Below are 22,634 nucleotides of genomic sequence, written 5' to 3' on the forward strand. Positions count from 1 at the left end.
GTCAAAGAAAGATCACCATCACAGCTCCAGCGACTTATTGCTTATTTCATGCTTCAATTTTTACTTCCAGTTTTGTTAGGATAATCTGTATGCATAGGCACAATCCTATACTTGTTTGGAAAGTCAAGATATTCATGTCAACAATTATATAGAGCCAAACAATCATCTAAGCATACATACAGAATCCAATCGGTTATATATGTACACAGACATTAATTCCAAGTATCTAATTGAACCCTGCTATACACACGACAATACACAAAAGATTTCTCAACGATGCTGAATATCATGTCGTTCCATTCAGGATAGCAGCACTGTTCCACTGTTTGATATAAGTGGCTGCTGCATGTCGTGTGTATACTACTATCGTTTCATCTTTAGACCAATCAACGCAAGTTTCAAAGAAAATCTGATGATAAGTTGCACCAAGATTTAGCAAGGTGAGTACCTCCAAGTGGATGAGCCAGCTCTGAGACCCACTCCCTGACCCTCTCTACAGATGCTCCCGTCAAAGCATACTGCATCATAACAAGCACGAAAATTCAGAAAACACACCCCAATCCTGAAATTCAGTGAAGCACGAAAAGCAACAGCAAACTAGACAGTAGCACGCAGGCAGCGTTGCAAACAACAAACCAAGTAATATAATGTACACTACAGGAGAAACAAATAGCAAAGAGAGGCTTGACCTGGAAGGGACAGACGTGGGAGCCCTCGAGGCCCTGGAACGCCCTCTGGATCTGCTCCAGCCTCCGCTCATGGTCATGCGAGGCAACAGAATTTAGTCAGAACAAACAAGCAAGGGCGTTGAATATACTCCAAGTACTCAACTTGTTCTAACTGAATTTAGGAATCTGTTTTTATTCTTTTCTTATATGCAGTCTGGAGCTTAACTTGTTCTAACTGAATTTAGTCAGAACAAACAATCTACGTCGCTGCAGATGACGCACCTGCGATCAAGGGCGCTGTAGATCACGAATCAAAGCACATCCGGTCCAGTTCTCGGCACCAACTCCTCCTCCAATTGCTACAGAAACTAAGAGTAGAAAATCAACTCGCCTGCTTCAGCAGAAAGAAGAAGCAAACATGCAAGCAAGAAATACTGAAATAGTACTAGTGTGATCCACATCTCAGCATTTCACTTTCATTTTAGTTGATCCGAATCGCAAACCATTAAATAAGAAGCAAACATGCAAGCAAGAAATACTGAAGTGAAGTTTCAGTTTTAGAAACTGAATTTGTAAACCGCTAAAGGAGGCAGCATGCAGTAGCTGAGAAGCAAGAACCTAAAGTGAAGTTTCAATTTTAGAAACTGAATTTGTATTTTGTGAGGAATCTATAACTCAAATTTTTCTGAGATCGTAACTTTATGTTATCAATTTAAGAGCAGGTCATTTATGCATGTCAAAATGTGAGCAGAATACTCATTAATGATCTAGGTTGTGTACCAAGGTGCTAGGGGTTGGCCCCTGTACTGAAATTGTATTTAAACTTCCTCTTTTCTACTAACAGAAAGAGCAATGCTCCTGTCAATATTTTGGAAAACAAATTTGAGAGCATATCATTGATGCTGTCCATTTGTGATCATATCGGTGAATTGTAAATCATTGTAAGACAGTGCATGTGGCAAATGAGATCAGTTAAACTACAAAACTGAACCAACTAAACTGAATTTTGAGACCAGATTAATGAAACCATTGTAATAGAAATAATGTTTGAAGTATCCTTGCCGGTTCTCGGAAAGGCTGTACAACCAAATTAGCACTGTAAATCCATCATAGATGGCCAACAATTTATCTACAAAATGCATCTAATTACAGAACTAGCAAGGAGTAGAGCAAAACTTCTGTTAGGCTCTTTGTTGTGATGCATGATGTGTTTGGTTCGTTGAACTGATGCATTCCAGCGAACCTAAAAAGATGATTCGGTTTTGATATGCTGTTAGGCTCTTTGTGCAAAATCAATCCAACCCACACGCGGTTCAGTGCCAAATTCTAACACCAGAGAAGCAATGGCCAATCCTAGTACTAGCAAATTAATCGAGCAGAGAGGAGGAGGGGACGAGCTCACCTACGGCCAGAGAGTAAGATCCATGGCTGATGAATCCCGAGTAGCAGCCATGGTCGAGGCGCCATCCATCCTTGCCGTCCAGTCTATCTACAACTTCCTCATGCATACCTACAGTCAAAGAACAGAGAAGACATTAGAGAGAGAGAGATAGGGGGGATGGAGCTCGAGTACCCCATGGCCACCGGGCGGAATAGCACAATCCTGGGGCTGAGCCGCGTGTGGGGGCGCCGCAGATGTCGGGGAGGAGCCGCCAATGTTGCTGGAGCCGTGCTAACGATGGAGGCGCCGCCACCCTAGCCATGGGGAGGGCTACGGGTGAGCGTTTGAGGCCGGGAGAGGACGAGAGGTCTTCGAGATTCACGCCGTCGTCGTCCTGGTGGCCGGAGACATGGCGTGCAGCGCTGCCACCGCAACTCCTAGGCAAGCCACATGTGCGCCATGGTCCGGCCAGCTCGACGGAGCATCGCGCATCGAAGCACGCACACGCGCGCCGGCGAGCAAGCCAGCCGCGACACTGTTGTCGCTGGGCGGCGGCGCTGTTGTCTCCGTTGCGTGAGGAGAGGAGGTTGCTTGGTATGGGGGAGAAGGGGCGGCAGCAGGTGGATGGATCTGAAGGTAGGAGGAGAAGAGGAGGTGGCAACAGCGATGGATCTGATGGGAGGAGGAGACGGGGGAGAAGGGGCGGCAGCGGGTGGATGGATCTAAAGGGAGGAGGAGATGAGGATGTGGCGGCAGCGGGAGGAGGAGACGGGGGAGAAGGGGCAGCTGCTGGGTTGGATCTGCCACACGCCGGCGTTGGGGTAGGAGGTCGCTGGCGGGGCTGGTGGAGCGGAGGTCACGCCAGCCGATGGGATCGGGGGAGAGGAGGTCGCGGGAGGGAGGGGTTGGGGTCGGGGTCGCGGGAGGGAGGGAGGGAGGGAGAAAGAAAGGAGGCGGGGGTGGATGGAAAATGTCCACGAGGACTAGGGTTTCGGCTTAGGTGGGCTTGGGATGAGGACTGTCGTTGGATCCGCGAGCATCCGACGATGTTCGATCCACGATCCACGTGAAATGCCCACATACCAATCAAAACGCAGCACACGGGTACGATGTCATGACCATTTAAATTTGTCGTAGTTGACTAAAAAATTGGTCATGATTGATTAAAAATTATTTTTCATTTTTCAAGTGCAGAAAATGATTTTTTGTGAAGGACCTACAATATATTTGTTGCAAAATTAGACCAAATCAATTTTCTAAAATATTAGAACATACTTAATGTATAATTGACCAAATACCTGCGTGTCAAAATTTTTGATTCACCTCTCATGAAAAAGACAAATTTCCGCCGATCCAGCTGGAAACGGGTCAAATTTGAACTGCAGCTACCTTATAGTTTGTTATTTATTTTTTCCAAAAATCATTTTTTGGTACATAAGTATCTATTTAATCAGAGAAACATCAAAAAAATTCGAAGATTCAACTACTAACTAGGACGGTCATTCCCGTCGTTTTGACCGCATTTTGAAACGGGTAGAAAAAATTCAAAATAATCAAAAAATTGGAAAAACTTCGCATTGTGTCATTATATGTGACCAAGTTACCAGGAAAAATAATAAAATTGTAATATGGCAATTCTTTTTAAAAAATTGTTCTCGGAAATGAGCTATCATGTGTGAAGATTCATGACTTTCAAGCCAAATGATCAATCTTATGGCCACATTCATGGCATAGTTTGTTCAAATGATCTCATATTGTGCACAAGGGTGCATATTTGAATGGCAAACAATGTTGCCTAAGGGGCTTTTCATTTTCTTTGCACAGAAAATTCATTTTCCATTTTGAGTGCCCGAAATGAGTTTTTTTTGTGAAGAAACTAGCATATATTTGTTACAAAATTGGACCAAATCAATTTTCTAAAATACCAGGCCATATTTAATGCAAAATTGACCAAATGGTTGGGTGTCAAAAGCGTTGGTCCATCTCTGGTGAAAAAGACAAATTTTCGCCGATTCAATAGGAAGCGGGTCAAATTTGAACTATAGCTGCCTCATAGTTTGTTATTTATTTTTTCCAAAAATCATTTCTAGGTACATAAGTATCTATTTAATCATAAAAACATCAAAAAAATTCCAAGATTCAACCACTAGCTAGGAACGGTCAAGCCCGCCGTTTTGACCGCATTTTGAAACGGGCATCAAAAATTCAAAAAAAATCAAAAAATTGGAAAACCTTTGCATCGTGTCATCATATGTGACCAAGTTTCCAGGAAAAATAATAAACTTGTAATACGACAATTATTTTAAAAAAAGTGTTCTCAGAAATGAGCTATCATGCGTGAAGATTCATGGCTTTCAAGCCAAATGATCAATCTTATGGCCACATTCATGGCATAGTTTGTTCAAATGATCTCATATTGTGCACAAGGGTGCATCTTGGAATTCTAAACAATTTTTCCTAAGGGATTTTTCATTTTCTTTGCACGGAAAATTCATTTTCCATTTTCCGAGTGCCCGAAATGAGTTGTTTTGTGTGAAGGAACTACCATATATTTGTTGCAAAATTGGACCAAATCAATTGTATAAAATACTAGGACATATTTGATGCACAATTGACCAAACGGTTGGGTGTCAAAAGCGTTGGTCCATCTCTAGTGAAAAACACAAATTTCCGCCGATTCAGTAGGAAGCGGGTCAAATTTGAATTGTAGCTGCCTCATAGTTTGCTATTTATTTTTTTTCAAAAATCATTTCTAGGTACATAAGTATCTATTTAATCAGATAAACATCAAAAAATTTCCAAGATTCAACCACTAGCTAGGAACGGTCAAGCCCGCTGTTTTGACCGCATTTTGAAACGGGCATAAAAAATTCAAAATAAAATCAAAAAATTAGAAAACCTTCGCATCGTGTCATCATATGTGACCAAGTTTGCAGGAAAAATAATAAACTTGTAGTACGACAATTATTTTAAAAAAAGTGTTCTCAGAAATGAGCTGTCATGCGTGAAGATTCATAGCTTTCAACCCAAATGATCAATCTTATGGCCACATTCATGGCATAATTTGTTCAAATGATATCATATTGTGCAAAAGGGTGCATTTTGGAATTTCAAAAAATGTTTCCTAAGGGAGTTTTCATTTTCTTTGCACGGAAAATTCCTTTTCCATTTTCCGAGTGCCCAAAATGAGTTTTTTTGTGAAGGACCTACCATATATTTGTTGCAAAATTGGACCAAATCAATTTTCTAAAATACTAGGCCATATTTAATGCACAATTGACAAAATGGTTGGGTGTCAAAATCTTTGATCCATCTCTGGTGAAAAGACAAATTTCCGCTGATTTAGTACGAAGCGGGTCAAATTTGAAGTGCAGCTGCCTTATAGTTTGCTCTTTATCTTTTTTCCAAAAATCATTTCTAGGTACATAAGTATCTATTTAAGCATAAATACATGATTTGGTGGTGATACGTTGAGGTTTGGACGGTGGCCCAGGGCCCCAACTCCAAAGCGCGTATACTCGCATGCCCGCCGCATGGTCACCGCCTGACCGTGGCGTTGCCATGCGTTGTGGGAAGCCTAGGCATGTCTAGTAGGTTTGGCACTCCCCAGGTAGATGCTTGGAAGAAAATAACAACAGAAGAATCTCACGAGGAGACCGAACAATGCTCAAACATGAATTAGCACCCAAGTGTTTGATTAGTGGTACGGGAAATGCACATGGCCAATAGGCCTGAGTTTTGGCTGAGGATGATCATCTACTAAGGACACTATCTGGGAAAATTTGCAGCTCAAATGGAGGAGCCTAGGTGTCACTTGCTTTGCAACGTACCACACTGGACAGAAATATGAATGTTAAAGCCACACTCACATGTATTGTTAGATGGGGCTCAAATTTTGGGGAGAGCAATGATATGGGAATATAGAAGATGTGGCAAAAATTCAGCTCATTAGGATATGCGTAGATAGTACTTCCTTCACAACAGTTCGAGTTGAACAAAAACTTTGGAAATTTGCCGAGGTAGATTTACCAGGCAAATGGAGTTGAATATTGTCATGAGGCAATGATTTGGATAGTAAAGAATGCCCAATTTTTTGGGAATTTTGGGAATGACAGAAATATAGGTTGCTTCACAACCTAGGGCAAAAATTGACACATAGACATGACACATAGGCAAAACTGATGAGGTGGCGCCTAGTCATATAAATCCACCACAACTTACAAGGTTATGACCATCTATATTGGTCATGACCAGCTAGAAATAAGGCAGCGGATCAGTGTTGTCTGCTTTGTGACCATTTCGTGTAAGGAAATTACGACCTTTCTGACCAAAATGGTCGATATAGTTTAGCGTCTGGAGCCCCCCGAACAGCTTTTGACCAATTGGTCTCAAATGGTCATAGATTTATGACCAATTCTTCTAGGGTCACTGCCAGAAGGTCACTAGTTGACATATTTCTTGTAGTGTCCCTAGTTGGATTAGGAGAGGAAGGAAAGAGGGGGCGCCCCCCACCCAATTCGGATTGGGCTTGGGGGGGGGCCTCCTAGGCTCCCTTCTCCTCTCTCTCACTATGGCCCAATAAGGCCCATATACTTCCCGGGGGGTTCCGGTAACCTCCCAGTACTCCGGTAAATGCCCGAACTCACCCGGAACCATTTCGATGTCCAAATATAGGCTTCCAATATATCGATCTTTATGTCTCGACCATTCCGAGACTCCTCGTCATATCCGTGATCATATCCGGGACTCCAAACTACCTTCGGTACATCAAAACACATAAACTCATAATACCGATCGTCACCGAACGTTAAGCGTGCGGACCCTACAGGTTCGAGAACTATGTAGACATGACCGAGACTCATCTCCGATCAATAACCAATAGCGGAAACTGGATGCTCATATTGATTCCTACATATTGTATGGAGATCTTTATCGGTCAAACCGCATAACAACATACGTTGTTCCCTTTGTCATCGGTATGTTACTTGCCCGAGATTCAATCGTCGGTATCTCAATACCTAGTTCAATCTCGTTACCGGCAAGTCTCTTTACTCGTTCTGTAATGCTACATCCCGTAACTAACTCATTAGTTACATTGCTTGCAAGGCTTATAGTGATGTGCATTACCGAGAGGGCCCAGAGATACCTCTCCGATACACGAATGTGACAAATCCTAATCTCGATCTATGACAACTCAACAAACACCATCGGAGACACCTGTAGAGCATCTTTATGTCACCCAGTTACGCTGTGACGTTCGATAGCACACTAAGTGTTTCTCTGATATTCGGGAGTTGCATAATCTCATAGTCATAGGAACATGTATAAGTTATGGAGAAAGCAATATCAGTAAACTAAACAATCATCGTGCTAAGCTAACGGATGGGTCAAGTCAATCATATCGTTCTCTAATGATGTGATCCCGTTAATCAAATGACAACTCATGTCTATGGTTAGGAAACATAACCATCTTTGATTAACGAGCTAGTCAAGTAGAGGCATACTAGTGACACTTTGTTTGTCTATGTATTCACACATGTACTAAGTTTCCGGTTAATACAATTCTAGCATGAATAATAAACATTTATCATGATATAAGAAAATATAAATAACAACTTTATTATTGCGTCTAGGGCATATTTCCTTCAATAAGGATAGGAGAAGCGCAAGAGAATTCCATATTGTACAAAGAAATTTTGATTTTTAAAGTTGTCAAATTCACGACCATTATCACATTGGATGAATCTTATAGGGAGGAAAAAGTGGACCGAGACATAGCGCTGAAAGTTAAGGAATATATTATGAACATCGGATTTGTTGCGTAAAGGAAAAGTCCAAACATAATGAGTAAAATCATCGAGAATCACGAGATAATACTTAAAATTAGATACACTTTCTATGGGTGATGTCCAGAGATCACAATGAAGTAATTCAAAAGGAAAATTACTAGAGGATTGAGAGGAACTAAAGGGAAGGCGAACATGTTTGCCCAATTAACATGACTGAAACATAGAAGAATTATGAGAGTCTCTATTATAAGGTATTGAAAATTCACTAAGAAGTGTGGATAACACATTTTTATTGGGATGGCCGAGACGTTGGTGCCACAGATCAACAGAGGCCACCATACATGTTGGAGGAGCAGTGACCGGAGCACCATGGAGAGAATATAAATCATCGGAGCTATTGAATCGAGCGATCTCGGCTTTGGTCGGGTAGTCCTTCACAGACAAACCAAATGGGTCAAACTCAATGGAAACATGATTATCAGTGGTGATTTGGCAACATAAATCAGGTTTTTAATAAGCAGGAGCTACAAGAACATCACGAAGAAGCAAAGGCTTAATTGGGGATTGGATTTGACCTTGACCGACACAGTAAAGAGGAATAGAAGATCCATCACCGAGAGTAATAGAGGGAAAAGACGAAGGTGTGCAAGAAGAAAGCAAATTACTCGATGTAGACATATGACAAGAAGCACCAGAATCGAAAACCCAATCTGTACCTGAGTTCCCTTGTGCAACAAAGTTGTTCATGGCTTGTAGAAAAGCAGCTTGGTCCCAGCTCGGAGTCGAAGTAGAGGCCGGTGTAGTCATGGGAGCTTGCGGGTGTGGTGGCATCGGCAAATCGGCGTAAAGAGAGACACCATCATTGTACTGTTGCATGTAGGGGGACGATGGAGCACCATAGGATGCATAAGGACTGGTGTTGTAGATCGATGGCGCGTAGGAGGGAGCAGCGTGGCATGGAGCCGCCGGCTGTCGAGGCGCGAGGACGGGCGTGCCGGTGCGAGGGCAAGCATCGGGCTGCCAGCCACCGGTCTAGGTAGGCAGGGCACCATATGGCGTAGGGGCGGACCAAGGCATAGGCCACGCCTGGGCTAGCCATGTCCATGGATCAAGAGATGGGTGCCATCTGGGCGGCGGCGGTGGTGTAGTTGATGAAACCGAGGGCGGTGGTGGTGCAGTTGGTGGAGCCGGGGGCGGAGCAGGAGCGGGCGCCGTGCGGAACTGCGACGGCCTAGGGTTTTTGCCCCGGTAGTTGGGACTTGGACGCCAGCCGGATGGTTGAGGAGGCACTGTTGGTCGAGGTGGCGGTGGCGGCGTCGACGCAGGCGGGCGAGGGGAAGCAGTGAAGACCTGAGGACGGGAGTCCTTCATAGTTAGGGCACGATCGGCCCATTGGAGCATCGAGCGAACCTCGGCGAAGGAGGGACGCGGATGCACCATAGGGATGAAGGAGGCCTACTTCTCGAATCGCTCGCTGAGGCCGACGAGGAGGACGTTGATGAGATGGCGATCGTCGATCGGATCACCAAGTTTGCGGAGTTCATCCGCGATCGCCTTGAGGCGTTGGCAGTAGACGCCGACTGGTGAATCACCTTGCACCGTATTTCGAAGCTCGGTGTGGAGATTGTTGGCGCGAGCGTTGACGTTGTCCTGGAAGAGATGACGAAGGGTCGCCCATAGATCGGCGGTAGAGGCACCATCACAGTGGAAAAGATTGAAGATCTCTATGGAGACTCGCATGTAGATCCATTGAATAATGGAGAGATCATCATTGACCCATTGCGGATCATGAAGTTGAGGAAGAGAGTCGTCGGCAACGTGAGAGTGGAGATTGCATCGCCCAAGGTGGACGATGAAAAGGTGACGCCAATGGTAGTAGTTGTGAGCAGCGAGGTCTAGGGTTACGGGGATGTAGGGGCTAATATCGGAGATGGTGTCGGTGAAGGAGATGTAGGGGCTATCGGAGTAGGACTGAAACGCCATGGTTCGTGGCGTTTTTGAAAAGGATTATGTCATGAAATAGAATTCGAAGGAGTTTGTTTTGTGCTAAAATTTTTTGGCAATGTCAAAAAAGTGATTTTGGCCAAAAAAGAATGCCTGTGCTACTGAACCTATCTCGAATACACCATATGAACACTTGAATCAAAAAATCATGGTCATAGTACATGGAAAAAGTACAAGACATAACACCATGATATTCACTAACAATACTTTGCATTTGCAAACAAAATGCGACAGGGATAGCAACTATTATATCCACAACGCCAGCACAAGCGCTTCCATATTGCCCCTCCCTGCAAGACAAACCAATTTAAAACTCAAATGAACAGGATGTGTTGTTGATTGCTTGAGTAAGATGAGTGAAACACTATGAATCATAGCATTTCGGAGCAGCAAGTAGTATAATCACCTAACTAACAGGACATGGCTTCAGAAGTTGGCAGCTTCCTCTTGGATGGAAGTCTGATAATGCCAACTTCCTCTTGGGTGGAAGTCCAAGCAAGCTTGCCCTCAGAATTGCCGGGGACAGGGACAAGACCGCCAATGCCGGCGTCTGTCAGAGAGAGAGGTGTGCAGTTAAAAGTCTTGCTGCTCATATCAACACGGACCCAAAAGCATGGCTTGTATGTGCAGTCGCCCAGTGCAAAGTAGATGACATGGTCTTCCTGCAAGCTAAGGAAGGGGTACATGGGTGCCATGGAGGTTGGCAAGACGGCGTTCCCTTTGAACTCCCTGTCTTCACGCAGGCTCCCCAGCTTGAGCTCGTAGTCTACATCCCAGCTCATATCTTCCGTCAGTCTCCATATCCTCACCATGCGGTCATCCACATGATCCACATGCTCAAGGAAGCCGGTGACGGAGACGAACTCGATGGAATTCCCGACACAGCCCATGGTCCGAAAGGCTCTTGTCTCTGGTATATAGTTTCCGCAGCCCAAGTACCTCTCGCACCCCACGGGCAGGTCCAATGAACGTATTTCCACGGAACGTGCGTCGGAGAGCAGGTCACCGCAGTCGCAGTACATGCCACCGATCAAGAGATCCACCCAGTAACCACGGCCACGGTGCGAAAACACCTCTTTGGCGACGAAGTAGCTTGTTTCAGCGAGCAAATGGCCGGGGAAGTTGGCGCGCTTGGTTATCTCCCAGTGCAAGCTGGATGAGGACGGCGACACGAACAGAACATGCTCCCGTCGGGAGCCTATGCCGTAGACGGTCCCCGGAAATACCAGGGCGTAGGACCTGTCGTCGTCCCGGCAGCGTGCGGCGTGCCACCAGAACACTGGTCGTATGGACGGGAGGGCGTGTGCTGGGCGCGTGAGGGATCATGCGGAGCGACCTGTCAATGGCGTCGTAGAGTAGATGATAAAGACGTCGCCGTAGTAGACTTCGGGAAAGGCCGCTGCGATGATGATCAGGTTCTGGTCGACGGCATGGATACTAGTGGGCAGCTGAGTGCCGCCTCGGAGGGTCAGGCGGCACAGATCGGGCGCACCAGCAAGGTCTGCTTCTAGCACCATATTCCGCATGAGCGTGTCGCAGTCGACGTCCGCGGGGAGCCCGAATGCCCGATTTGCTCCAGACGACAGTACAGGCCTCTGGTCCTTGGTTGTCTCGTCGCCGGGGGCCCGGGGAGGTAGGTGTCCACAAAGGGATGCAATAGGAACAGGGAAGGCGAGGGCGGAGTCATGGCTGACGTTTTGTCGGCGGATCTCCTATAGTTTTGGTCCGTTGGGGAGGGAGTAGGGAGGATGACGTCCGCGGCGGAGGAGGAGGAGGAGCCAGAGCCGAAGACGGGGGGCAGGGGCAGCGCGATCTCAATCGGCGACAGTTTCTTTCTCGATTTTTGTAACCAAACAATAGAGGACGATGGATTTGCCGTCGGATGCAGCAGAACCGGCCATATGGGTTGTGCTTATAAGAGCCAGCCCGCGGCACGCCACGAGGATACATGCGCCGGGCCCATCTTCGGCGTGCCGCCTCAAGGCCGATTCCTGAGGTTAAGTCTTAAGGCCGCGGGATCATATATTAGCACGTCCCGTGCGCCTGTCTACAAGCCGCTCCATTTCGACTTTTTCCTATAGGTTTTTCTTCTGCTTTTTTCTTTCATTTATATTTTTTGCTTTTCCATTTTTCATTTCTCTTTTCTATTGTCATTTTATCTTTTTGGTTTTCTATTTTCATTAATCTTTTCCTTTTCTATTTTAATTTATTTTTCCATTTTTTCTTTTTCATCTTGCAAACCTATTTAAAATTATTGAATGTTTTTTGAAATCACGAAGATTTTTTGAGTTTGCGAACATTTCTTGATATCATAATTTTTCTAAATCGCTAATATTTTCCAATTTTGCAAACATATTATTACAAACTCTTGGCATTTTCTGAATTCCTGAACTTTTTTTTTGAAAATTCATGCTACTTTTCGAAATCATGAATATTTTTACAGAAAAGTGAACAGTTTTTTTAAAAAAATCACAAACATTCCTTAGAAATCATGAACATTTTTTCAACTAACGGACATTCTTTGAAATGTTCGACATTTTTTAAATCATGAACATCTTTAGAATTCATGAATAGTTTTACAAATTGACAAACATTTTTTCGATTTGTATTTCAAACTTTCTGAAACTCACAATCATTTTTTGAATCTGCCTACATTTTTCATATTCATCATTGTTGTCCAAATTCTCGAACATTTAACAAAATCGTGAACATTGTTTGAATTCGCAAACTTTTTTTTCAAACTCAAACAACGTTTTCATGTTCCTTTTTTATTTCTTTATTTTTTTATTTTTGGATTTTTTTATTTCTTTGTTTCTTCTTTTCCTTTTCATTTTAATTTTCTCATTTTTTTCATACCCGTTTTCATTTTATTTTTATTTATTTTCAAATTTATTTTATTTTTCCTTTTCCCTTTTCTGTTTCATCTTACGAACATCCTTCCAATTCGTGAACATTGTCCGCTAACATTTTTTTTGATATCTTGATTTATTTTAAATCATGAACGTTTTCTTACAAATTTGCGGCAGTTTTTGAAATTGTTAATTTGGGGAGGACTGGCGCCTCTATAAAAGGAGGAGGATGACTATCTGGACTCTCAACTGCGTGTCACAGATATGATAAAGTCGTCGCCTTTCACCAGCAATCCAAGAAGTCGAGGGTCTTACCTAGACTCTTTACTGCTCAACGGACAATGCAATGGTCATTTTCAAATTGTTGATGGACTCGAGACTATTTTCCCAGTTGGTGATCACACATTGCCATTTTGAAATTTTGTTTCATAAATTTACTGTAGACACATTTTGTTTGTTTTATATGTTGCTCACACATATGGATATATATACATGTGTTTATGAAATAGGATGCAATGCAATTATGAGATGAATGTGGATGTGTGCATTATGAAAACGCATTCATTGTGTATTTTGAATACCGCTGAAACTGAAAAAGAACACCCTCAAACACGAAATACATGTCGTTCTGCTGAAGAAACCACATGTAATGTTAGTATACTAGATCGAAAACGCGCCTTGGCGCGAGGGTGCCGGTCACAGCGCTATGGCCAAGTAGTGAATGCTCAATTTAGTAGGAAATCAAGTTTAGCGTACGTATTCAAATAGGATATAACAAAATATGAGGAAGAAGAAACATTCACATGTAATTGGAGCAAATCACCGTTAAGTTCAACATCGTCATGAAACTATAAGGCAACATACGGTTTTGGGTGTTGCAAAAATTATCATTTAGCTCACACAAATTTAGAAGCATCAAGGTTTCAAGGCTTTGCTGGATTAGAAAGATTACATGCTTTCTTTTATCTGATATTTTTCATTCAAAACAATCATCCATGATCCAAAACCTGTAAATAACATCCAGGTTCTTCGCCCATGCACATGATTGCATATCAAAATATTTTCTGTCAAGCGATGATCAGTGATTTTTTTTACATAATAGGAATTAATAAACAATGAACTAAACCTGCTTGAATGCTAAGATGTCTCTAACACCAACAGGTTAGAAAAGGATAATGTAATCATTTTTAAACACATCATGATGGCTCCATGTCCAGATAAATCTTTGTGGCAGCAACAATACAGTAGAGCCAACAGAAAATAAAATAAAAAGGTTGTTCCTCCGTTGATGTTCGTCATGGTGCCGAGGAACATTTCCATCCTGAGAAAAAACATCACAAATGAACATTGGTTAGCAATGGAACATAAATGTATTGAATACAGGATGAGGCTTAGGATGATCAGTTGACTGGAAAAAATTCATTGTGTCATTGAGTCATTCATATATGGAGGAAACATTGGTTGTTTATTTTGAAAAATGTATCGAAAGTAAACAGAGAATGGCTCAAGAAGTCTGATCCGTTGCCTAAAGTGTTGTGTCAAGAAAATGGCTAACCGATACTGCATATGTTGAAAGCAAGAGCCAAAAGACGGTGGTCAAAAATTGACTTAGATCGGGATCGCGCCTTGGCGCGAGGGTGCTGGTCAAAACATTTGTATGCACACAATAAGCCACTTAACAATATATGAACATAGAAAGCATATTTCGCGATAGGTTTAGCACCAAATATCTTAGGCATAGAAGATACGACAACACATAATAACTTGCAGAGGATCCACAACTCAGAATAGATAACTAAAGTCTTAGGCGTAACTTAGTTTGTTGGAGCTACTTTTATGCATGCAAAATGTTGTTACTCCTAACAAATTTCAATAAATTTGAATTTAAACATTTTAAAAAATTAACTAAGCGTATGATGGTGTTGATATAATAAAGGCAAATGCTAAACCTACGGGTAAATTACAAAAAGCCCACAGATCTTCTCCCACTACATCGTGATCACGCCTTGGCGCGAGGGTCCCGGTCCCAACAATGTGGCCAAGCGGGTAAAGATCAGATGCTATGATGCGTTAGTAGAAAGGATAAAAGTGCACAACTCTTCCCGCCTCCCTTGCTCTTCCATAATTTCAAATCGACTTCTTGTTTGTCCCTCCCAAGCCACGGCACACACAGATGCTGATCTGTATGTCGAGGTGCATAAAATGGATCAGAACACACACACACACACACACATAGAGAAAGAGAAACTGAAAAGATAGAACATTCACTTAGTTAGATGGATCAAAGGTTAGAACGATTTGAATTTGAAAGCAGAAAATTATCCAAGTACTGCATTGAAAGGCAGGGAAACTGACACTTCAAATCATTGACAGAGTTTTGTTAGTCATATTTTAAATAAGGTCACATTAGTTCGGTTAAATACACCTCTGTTGTTACAGCTCTATAAGCTTGGGCCTGAATACACCTCTGTTGACCACTATGTGAAACTTCAGACACAAAATTAAATTTAAAACGTTCTAAAGTGAAGAAAAGAGGAATTGTTGCTTTTAGATCATGGGAAGAAACATATCCTGGTTTACTGTTCAATAAATAATATAGACGGAAAATTTAGAACCAATTTCTGTATTCAAACTATGGATATCTTAAAAGCATCTTGGTGTGTGTGTATGTCACAAAATTTGAAGATGTTTCAAGGACATGCAAATTTGACTATGTTCTGATAGTCCAGATTCGAAAGTATCGTTCGTGCAGCCGTTTAGTGAAGATATACCTTGATCATTTGCCGGGAACCTCCGGACACAAGGAATACTTTGGTATTATTGGCTTTTCATGTCTTAATGAAATCAGCGTTGAGAAATCCTGCAGATACAAACAGATAAATATGTCAATGAACCAGGAAAATGAACAATGCATATCCAACACAAAAAATACATCTATTGCAGTGCTGAATAAATGATTAACAAATACCACCTTGGAATTATTCTGTAGCCACAGATTTTAGGAAATCTCTAATTAACACATGAGACAAATAAGTTAAAAGGGTTATGTTGTGGTTGGAGGGCACGTAACGGCCTAAAGGTTAAGACTATAGTGGTATAGGCAGTTAGTATTTTAATGTCTCACTTGGTGTTATTAAAATGATCTTAGACTATGTGGTGGTACTATTCTGAAATCGTGTTTTTACTGTGGCACCAAATCAATTTTTCATATACTCAACTACTATTTTTCGTATTAGCTTAAAAAGAGAAGCCGAGTAAAACCAGTCAAGCATTCCTAAGAGCATTATTATATGTTCAGTAGCACATATCTAACCATTCCAATACAAGAACAACAGAGCTGGGGAATCTCGGAAGATTCAATATAGGAATGCAAAAGTGGCAGCTAAATAGTGATTAACTTATGAAATTAACTTGAGGCTGAGACTTGTAAAAGGTCACCTGGGTGGCCTTTTCTCCAAACGGTCCTCAACTTGGGACAGAGATGGCTTGCTTAAAGAGATCCAGGCAGCAAGAGCCTCTTCAAATGGAACGGTCCCTATCATCGCCCTGAGAATAATAAGGCCAAGATTAGTTTTTCGGAAGATATTATATGCTAAACAACTAACATAGTCCAGAAACTATGACAATTACTTTGTCGTCCACTCGGCAACCGCCTGCCAGCCCCACATAAATCAGCAAGCTCATCACTACCCTCATACAAGCATACAATGCTATCCACATCGAAGCACACCGCATTGGCACTGTGCCATGTCTCAAGAATCTCTGGGCATAAGCAGGGAAACCATTGCATAACCTAACCTCTATGCTTCTTGGAGACGTGCACGGTTAACCAATAAAGGAATTCTCGGTGATTAGGAGTACTAACATTTGGAGGGCTGGCGGGTTGCCAAACCAGAAGAGGAAGGAGCCTTGGAGACCTCCATTGCTGCTGCCACGACAGATAAAGAGGTGCTGAGGAGTGGAGGCACCAGATCGAAACATGGAGGTAATGAAGTGTAAATGGCGGCCAGATGTTCTCCACAGCATGGCACCTAGCATAAAAGAAATAATTTTAGAACCTTTAAAACCATATTTGGAACTAAGGATACCTAATATTTTGTAAGATCTTGAGAGCAAGTTTACTATTGTATTGACTAAAACTATATGCTTGTCCATAAAGCTAATAACCAAATAATCCCATAATAGCTATATTTTGGTAAATGAACAAAATGCAACTCATCTAGATACAACTTTAGACCAGTTGTCCTGGATACATATTCAGAAACATAACATAGAAAACAACGAGAACAGATAGGAAGCATGGCGTATAGTTCAACAAATATGAATTGTACAAAGCAACTCACTAATATGAGAAGTGCTCTGTCCTTTGAAAACAAAACATTTGAAAGTTTTGGGCTATATTTTGCAGGACAAGAAAAAACAACTTTTTCATTATTATTGGAACAGGGCAGATACCCTGCTGCTCCAGTTTACTTAATTAATTAAAACTGCGCAATACAAGGCGATATCAGGCACTACATCTAGTGGCATTATATGGAGGGCAGACTGATCCAACAAATCAAAGGCCTTCCATGACCTGCCTATTTCCAAACCTAACTATTAGAAAATTAAGCTACTTGAATATGTAAAGAATCAATCATACAATTCAGAACAGAACAGTACAAAGCTGCAAGGTAGACATTTGTAGCTACTACCATAACTCAAATTTAACTAAGCAAAAAACTTGGTATATGTATTAGTATCTAAAACAGAATGTAAAGTGCATATTAACAATTAGCAGATTTTGGAAATGGATGGAACCTACAGTGATTGCCATTGGGCAAGTTATGGCGATACAACTAATATGTAGAATTAGGCAGTAATATTAGTAGTGAAATAAGAATATGGTTATATCTCACATGGGACATGCTACCTCAGTCACTTTTTATTATTTTGTATTTCTCATGACAGAGAGCCTGCCATTCTCATGTTATTGAAATCAGTACAGTAACTGTAACCACATGCATATATTTGAGCATTGGAAAAATATAAGAGCACATGCCTTTCTTCTCATACCAAATGCATCTACATTAAAAATATGAATTACTAATGGACATAACGTTTGCAGTCCATCGGCTTGACCAAACACTAAAAAGGGGTGAGCATAAATACACCTTGCTAATCCTATGGAGTTTCACAAAAAATCAAGAAATGAAAATAGACAAAACAAATCTTGACAGCACCTCAAGATTATCTCGGGTACAATTAGAAACTAGCGGAAATGAATTACTCAATCTGACATTTTCTCATACCAGGAAAATAGATGGTACTGACAATATGTGTAACTCTTTTTTTTGAAACAAATCCAGTAAGAAATCCATCGTGAACCTGCCAGTGTCTCAAATGGATTTACCAGAGCAGAAATGTCGGTCCTCACTTGGATTCTTGGGGATCCATGCCCTCATGCTTCTGTTCCCCGTGAGCATAGTAATAGTAGGGGAAAACCTGCAGAAAACAAAAATTGGTCAAGAAAAGCCATACAATTCAAAACATGTAGGAGGGAATAGTTTTGACAGTTTTCTTTCTAATATCAACAGAAATTAATGTATAGTAATATAGCAACAAAAACACCAACACTCAACCAACAGAGGAGCAGCAATCACACGCCCTATGAGGATCCAGTCAAATCATAAAGGCCATAAATCTACGCTCCACCAATAACAAGCCGTAACACTTTTGGCTTTTACCAAAGACAAGAAAAAACAAAAAAAGGCCCTCACTTCCCATCCTGCACACCAGCACATGGCCATACCGGCATAGCCCTAAAAGAAGATTGAAAAGTATGTGGAGAAGAGGGGTCAACCTGCAGATGACCCAAAGATCTATGAACGAAGATGCAACTAGCTCGGATCGAGAGAGGCACCTACAGGAGCGGATGAAGCTGCGGGGCAAACCACAGAAAATCAGACATGAGCGGCAACCAGTGGCAAAACAGGGCATGCACAAACACATACCTGCAAGAAAAGTGCAGATCATCTTCCCCTCGACCCATTCATGATGAGCTGCAGCAAGTTCTCATGAACTGTAGAGATTCACAAGCAGTAACACATGTACATGGGAAGCAAACTTAAAGAAGAAATTTGTCTTTAGCCATGATTATCAATAGTAGCTGAGATATATATTTAATTCACCAAGTTTTCAACTAACATGTGAACACATCATGTCTATGTGTGACCCTTAAAAAACTGCAGTTTCAAATAGCAAAAGAGATTTGAAGCTATCATTGTGGAAATGTACAAACCAAAGAGGCGCTAAATACAAATACAGAACGACAACATAGCACACTGTGCTTGAGACCAGAACTGCATTTGAATGGGCTCAGATTCGCCTTTGCTCGATCATGACCCTTCCCCTAGTGTCTCCATCACCAGATCAATATGTTCTTACAAGGGTGAAACTGCCCTGGTTATCACTCATCATAAATGACCATCCAAGGACAGAGCCACTAAAATAAGCACATGATCAAAACGGCTCAAAGAAACGAGGGGGGGTCCAACTTAATACCCACAAGTGCCCCAATTGCTCGAGAGCATGCTTATATCAGCCATAATCGATCATCATAGCCCTGCGCAAGCTAAGAGCAACTCTAGCGGACTCGCCAAAATGGAAAGCCCATCCAGCAAAGAACAGTTCAACAACCACAAATTGATTAATCACAAAGCCATGCATCATCAGGAAAAAGATCCGACGGCCGAGAGTGCCTGAGCTCTGAGAGAGCTCAAGCATGGATCCACAACTACAGAGCATCAACCAGACAAGCACTACATCAACATAGCCACGACCATGTTCCATATAGTAGCCGAAGCAGAGGAATAGGAGGATGATGGAGCTCACCAAGGGAGGTTGTAGCCGAGGCAGTATTTAGTGGGTGCCGGGGTTGCGCCTGAACGCCATCCAACTGGCGAGGAACCGCCTCCTACGCCACACATCCACGCCGCTGCATCAGAGTTGCGCCTTGCACCGTCCCGCCGACGAGCATGAACTCCACGGGCGCCGAAGTGGCCAAGGAGGCGAGGATGTGATGTATAGCACATCCAAAAGCACCACCAGGGGCAGAGATGACCGGGGCAAAGAGAATGATACTTTTGGCCTTTGCTAGAAATAAGATGAGAAACAAAAAGCCCTCATTGGCTAGCTTGCACACCAACAAGCAAAACAAGAAGAACATGGTGAGGCCAAAAAACACATCACCATACAACACCTAGCTTTTGAAAAGCATATCCCACCGCTAGAATAAGATTTTTATATGCCTACTTATGCAGTTAGAACGGTGTATTCACTACCTATATGTCTAATTAGATAATAAAAATTGACTGTAAGTTGATCATCGCCAATCCCTAAAAATATTAGGAAATGCACAAAAATCAAAATACTCATATAGCGCGTAGTGAAAGTATTTCCAGCCGCGAACGAAAGCCTTGCAAATCCCTAATTCTATAAATTCATTTTGCCAGCAACAATAGTTTCCTAATTTGATTTGTAGGGGTTATTTAATTTACAGAATGTATATTCTTTTATTTGATATCGTTTAAACCAAACCACATAAAGTTCATACATTAGGATCACATGATATGGACATAAATGATTAAAAATATGAACTATACTTTGTTTTCTTCTGAAGCTCTATATTTGTTCATACATCAGCATTAGTGCTAGCAAACAACAAGCAAACAAAGAACGACCTTAAATTTATTGAAACAACATTTTACTCATGAACCAGACTAAATGGTACTCTCTCCGTTCCAAAATAGATGACCCAACTTTGTACTAACTTTAGTACAAAGTTAATACAAAGTTGAGTCATCTATTTTCAAACGGAGGGAGTACGTCATATGCTATATAGCTCCAATGAATGGATTTATAGTACTAAATGGTAGGAACAAGAGACTGCAGAGATATACAGTTTTCTAGAGCTCACCAGTTTTGGAGTGGAATGAGTGACACGATCTGATAATAAGGATCAGAAGTTCTGCACCCATAAGTTGGCATAGCAGACTTCTCCGAGCACTGAATTCGGCAAGTTTTCAGGTAAAAGGAAATCCACTCGTGATATCTATTTCTGTAAGAATAAAACCTGCATCATTCTAAAATGAATGGTATACAGAGGGTAACCAAACAAAACATGCACCAGATAGGACAAAGAAAGACCTGAAAATAGTACACGTACATATGAATTAAATTACACTTGGCATCCTACGTGTGAAAATAATGAAAAGAGCTGAAAGCGGGAACGCAGCAAATGCAAAAGCATATAAGAATGAAGGGCTAATTAGTGATGTAAAATCCTAGTTTTTTTCGCAAAAAAGATCAATTATCTCTGGTCCCCTAATTCTGGAACTACACATTTGCAGTTCTTTCAATTTGTCTGCAATAGCCTAGCAAAGTACTGCATACAAGGCCAGATGACTAAAATATCAAAAGCCTGCTGCACATTTCATTTGTCAAGGACAGTGCACAAGCAATAAAACAAGAAACCATCCGACACAAGTGGGCTACCTAATGAGTACACTACTACACATTGTCAGGTAGAACTGCCATCAGTGTTGCTGCTGCACTAAACAACAATACAGAATCACCCACCATTGCAGTATGTGTTTAACAAATATAGCAAGCTGGAAGAGTGTCGGACCTCATACAATATTCAGTTTTAAAAGACAGGGAAGATTAAGTGAAAATGATAGAAAAGGAATAGACCAGTACAATTTGATATTGATAGTGTGGATCCAATTCTACAGGGTTGCACCTCTACCTCTCGGGATCCAGTTCTCGAGCGGATGAACACACACACACACATAGAGTAAATGGGAGGAGGCTCGTCCCCGCTCCTCTCCTCTGCTGCTACAAAAGAAGAGAGAGATTAGAAAGAGATAGAGAGGAGGAGGAGGAGGAGGAGGAGGAGGAGGAGGAAGGAGGGGCAAGGGATGAACTGACCGGATGCAGAGAGGAGGCGCAACCCCATGGCCACCGGTGACGAACACCCGAAACCCTAACCACGGGCAAGGTCGCGGGTGAGTGATGGTGGCCGTGAGCGGCGAATCCGGCGGGAGGAGAGGACGCAGCGGAGCGAGGCGAGCTCGCCGCTGTGCTGCGCGGTGGCGGAGATGTCGGGGCTCGCTGTTGCTTGGCGCCTAGGTCTGCTGCTGCTGCTCCCCCCCCCCCGCCGCCGCCGTCATGCTCCTCGTCCTCCCTCCTCTGCTGCTCATCGTCGTGGTGGTGGGGGGGGGGGCTCTGCTGCGCAGGATCTGGCCGCCAACGGCGCTATTCGAGGCGGTGGGTGGCGGCGGCGGCGATGTGGATGGGAGGAGAGGAGGCGCGCGGGAGGGGAGGGGAGGGGAGAGGAGGCGCGCGGGAGGGGAGAGGAGGCGGCGGCGAGGCGGGAGGAGCTGGGCGAGGGAGGGGCGCGAGCGAGGGAGGAGGAAGGCGGCTGCGGGACCGAGCGAGGGAGGAGGCGCCTAGGTCTCCGTCACAGGAGCGGCCGGCCCTTTTATACCCCCACCACGCGAAATGACTGAAATGCCCTGGTGGGGGCATGGTATTTACATTCTGTTGCCATTACTATTCATTCCAGCAGTGTTTCTTCCAGATCCGACGGCCCAGATACTCCCACCTCTCGATCCAACAACCCAAAACCCATCAAGCGTTTTGATCCGACAGCCGAGAGTCGCTGAACTCTGTGAAGCCTTGTAGGAACATCCTTCTCTTATCTCTTGATAGGAGGTGGTTCCAAATAAGAAGGCACTTCTGATGTTCTAAGCATGTGAGGCATTTCTCTCAATGCACGGCTTACTGTGCTATGTCATTGCATGCAGTTGATATCTGTCTCCAATTCTAGGCACACTAGTAGACCGCTCATGCGTTGCTACAGGCTACAATACAATGCATATAAATGAATTAAACAATTGAC

General features: G+C 42.8%; 1 protein-coding gene and 1 pseudogene across 1 annotated transcript; both read right to left on the reverse strand.

The window, feature by feature from the left end:
- Positions 1 to 9,293: 9,293 nt before the first annotated feature.
- Positions 9,294 to 9,821, reverse strand: LOC147972834 (uncharacterized). Its single transcript, XM_087524471.1, has one exon. It carries the CDS (start codon positions 9,819 to 9,821, stop codon positions 9,294 to 9,296), a length of 528 nt encoding a protein of 175 aa, XP_087380597.1.
- A 267-nt stretch (positions 9,822 to 10,088) lies between these two features.
- LOC147972835 (uncharacterized) lies at positions 10,089 to 11,743 on the reverse strand (annotated as a pseudogene).
- Positions 11,744 to 22,634: the final 10,891 nt, after the last annotated feature.

This window comes from Triticum urartu, chromosome 5A, assembly GCF_056163025.1.
Source record: "Triticum urartu cultivar PI428250 chromosome 5A, HENAU_Tu73, whole genome shotgun sequence".
In the NCBI taxonomy this organism is placed as follows: Eukaryota; Viridiplantae; Streptophyta; class Magnoliopsida; order Poales; family Poaceae; genus Triticum; species Triticum urartu.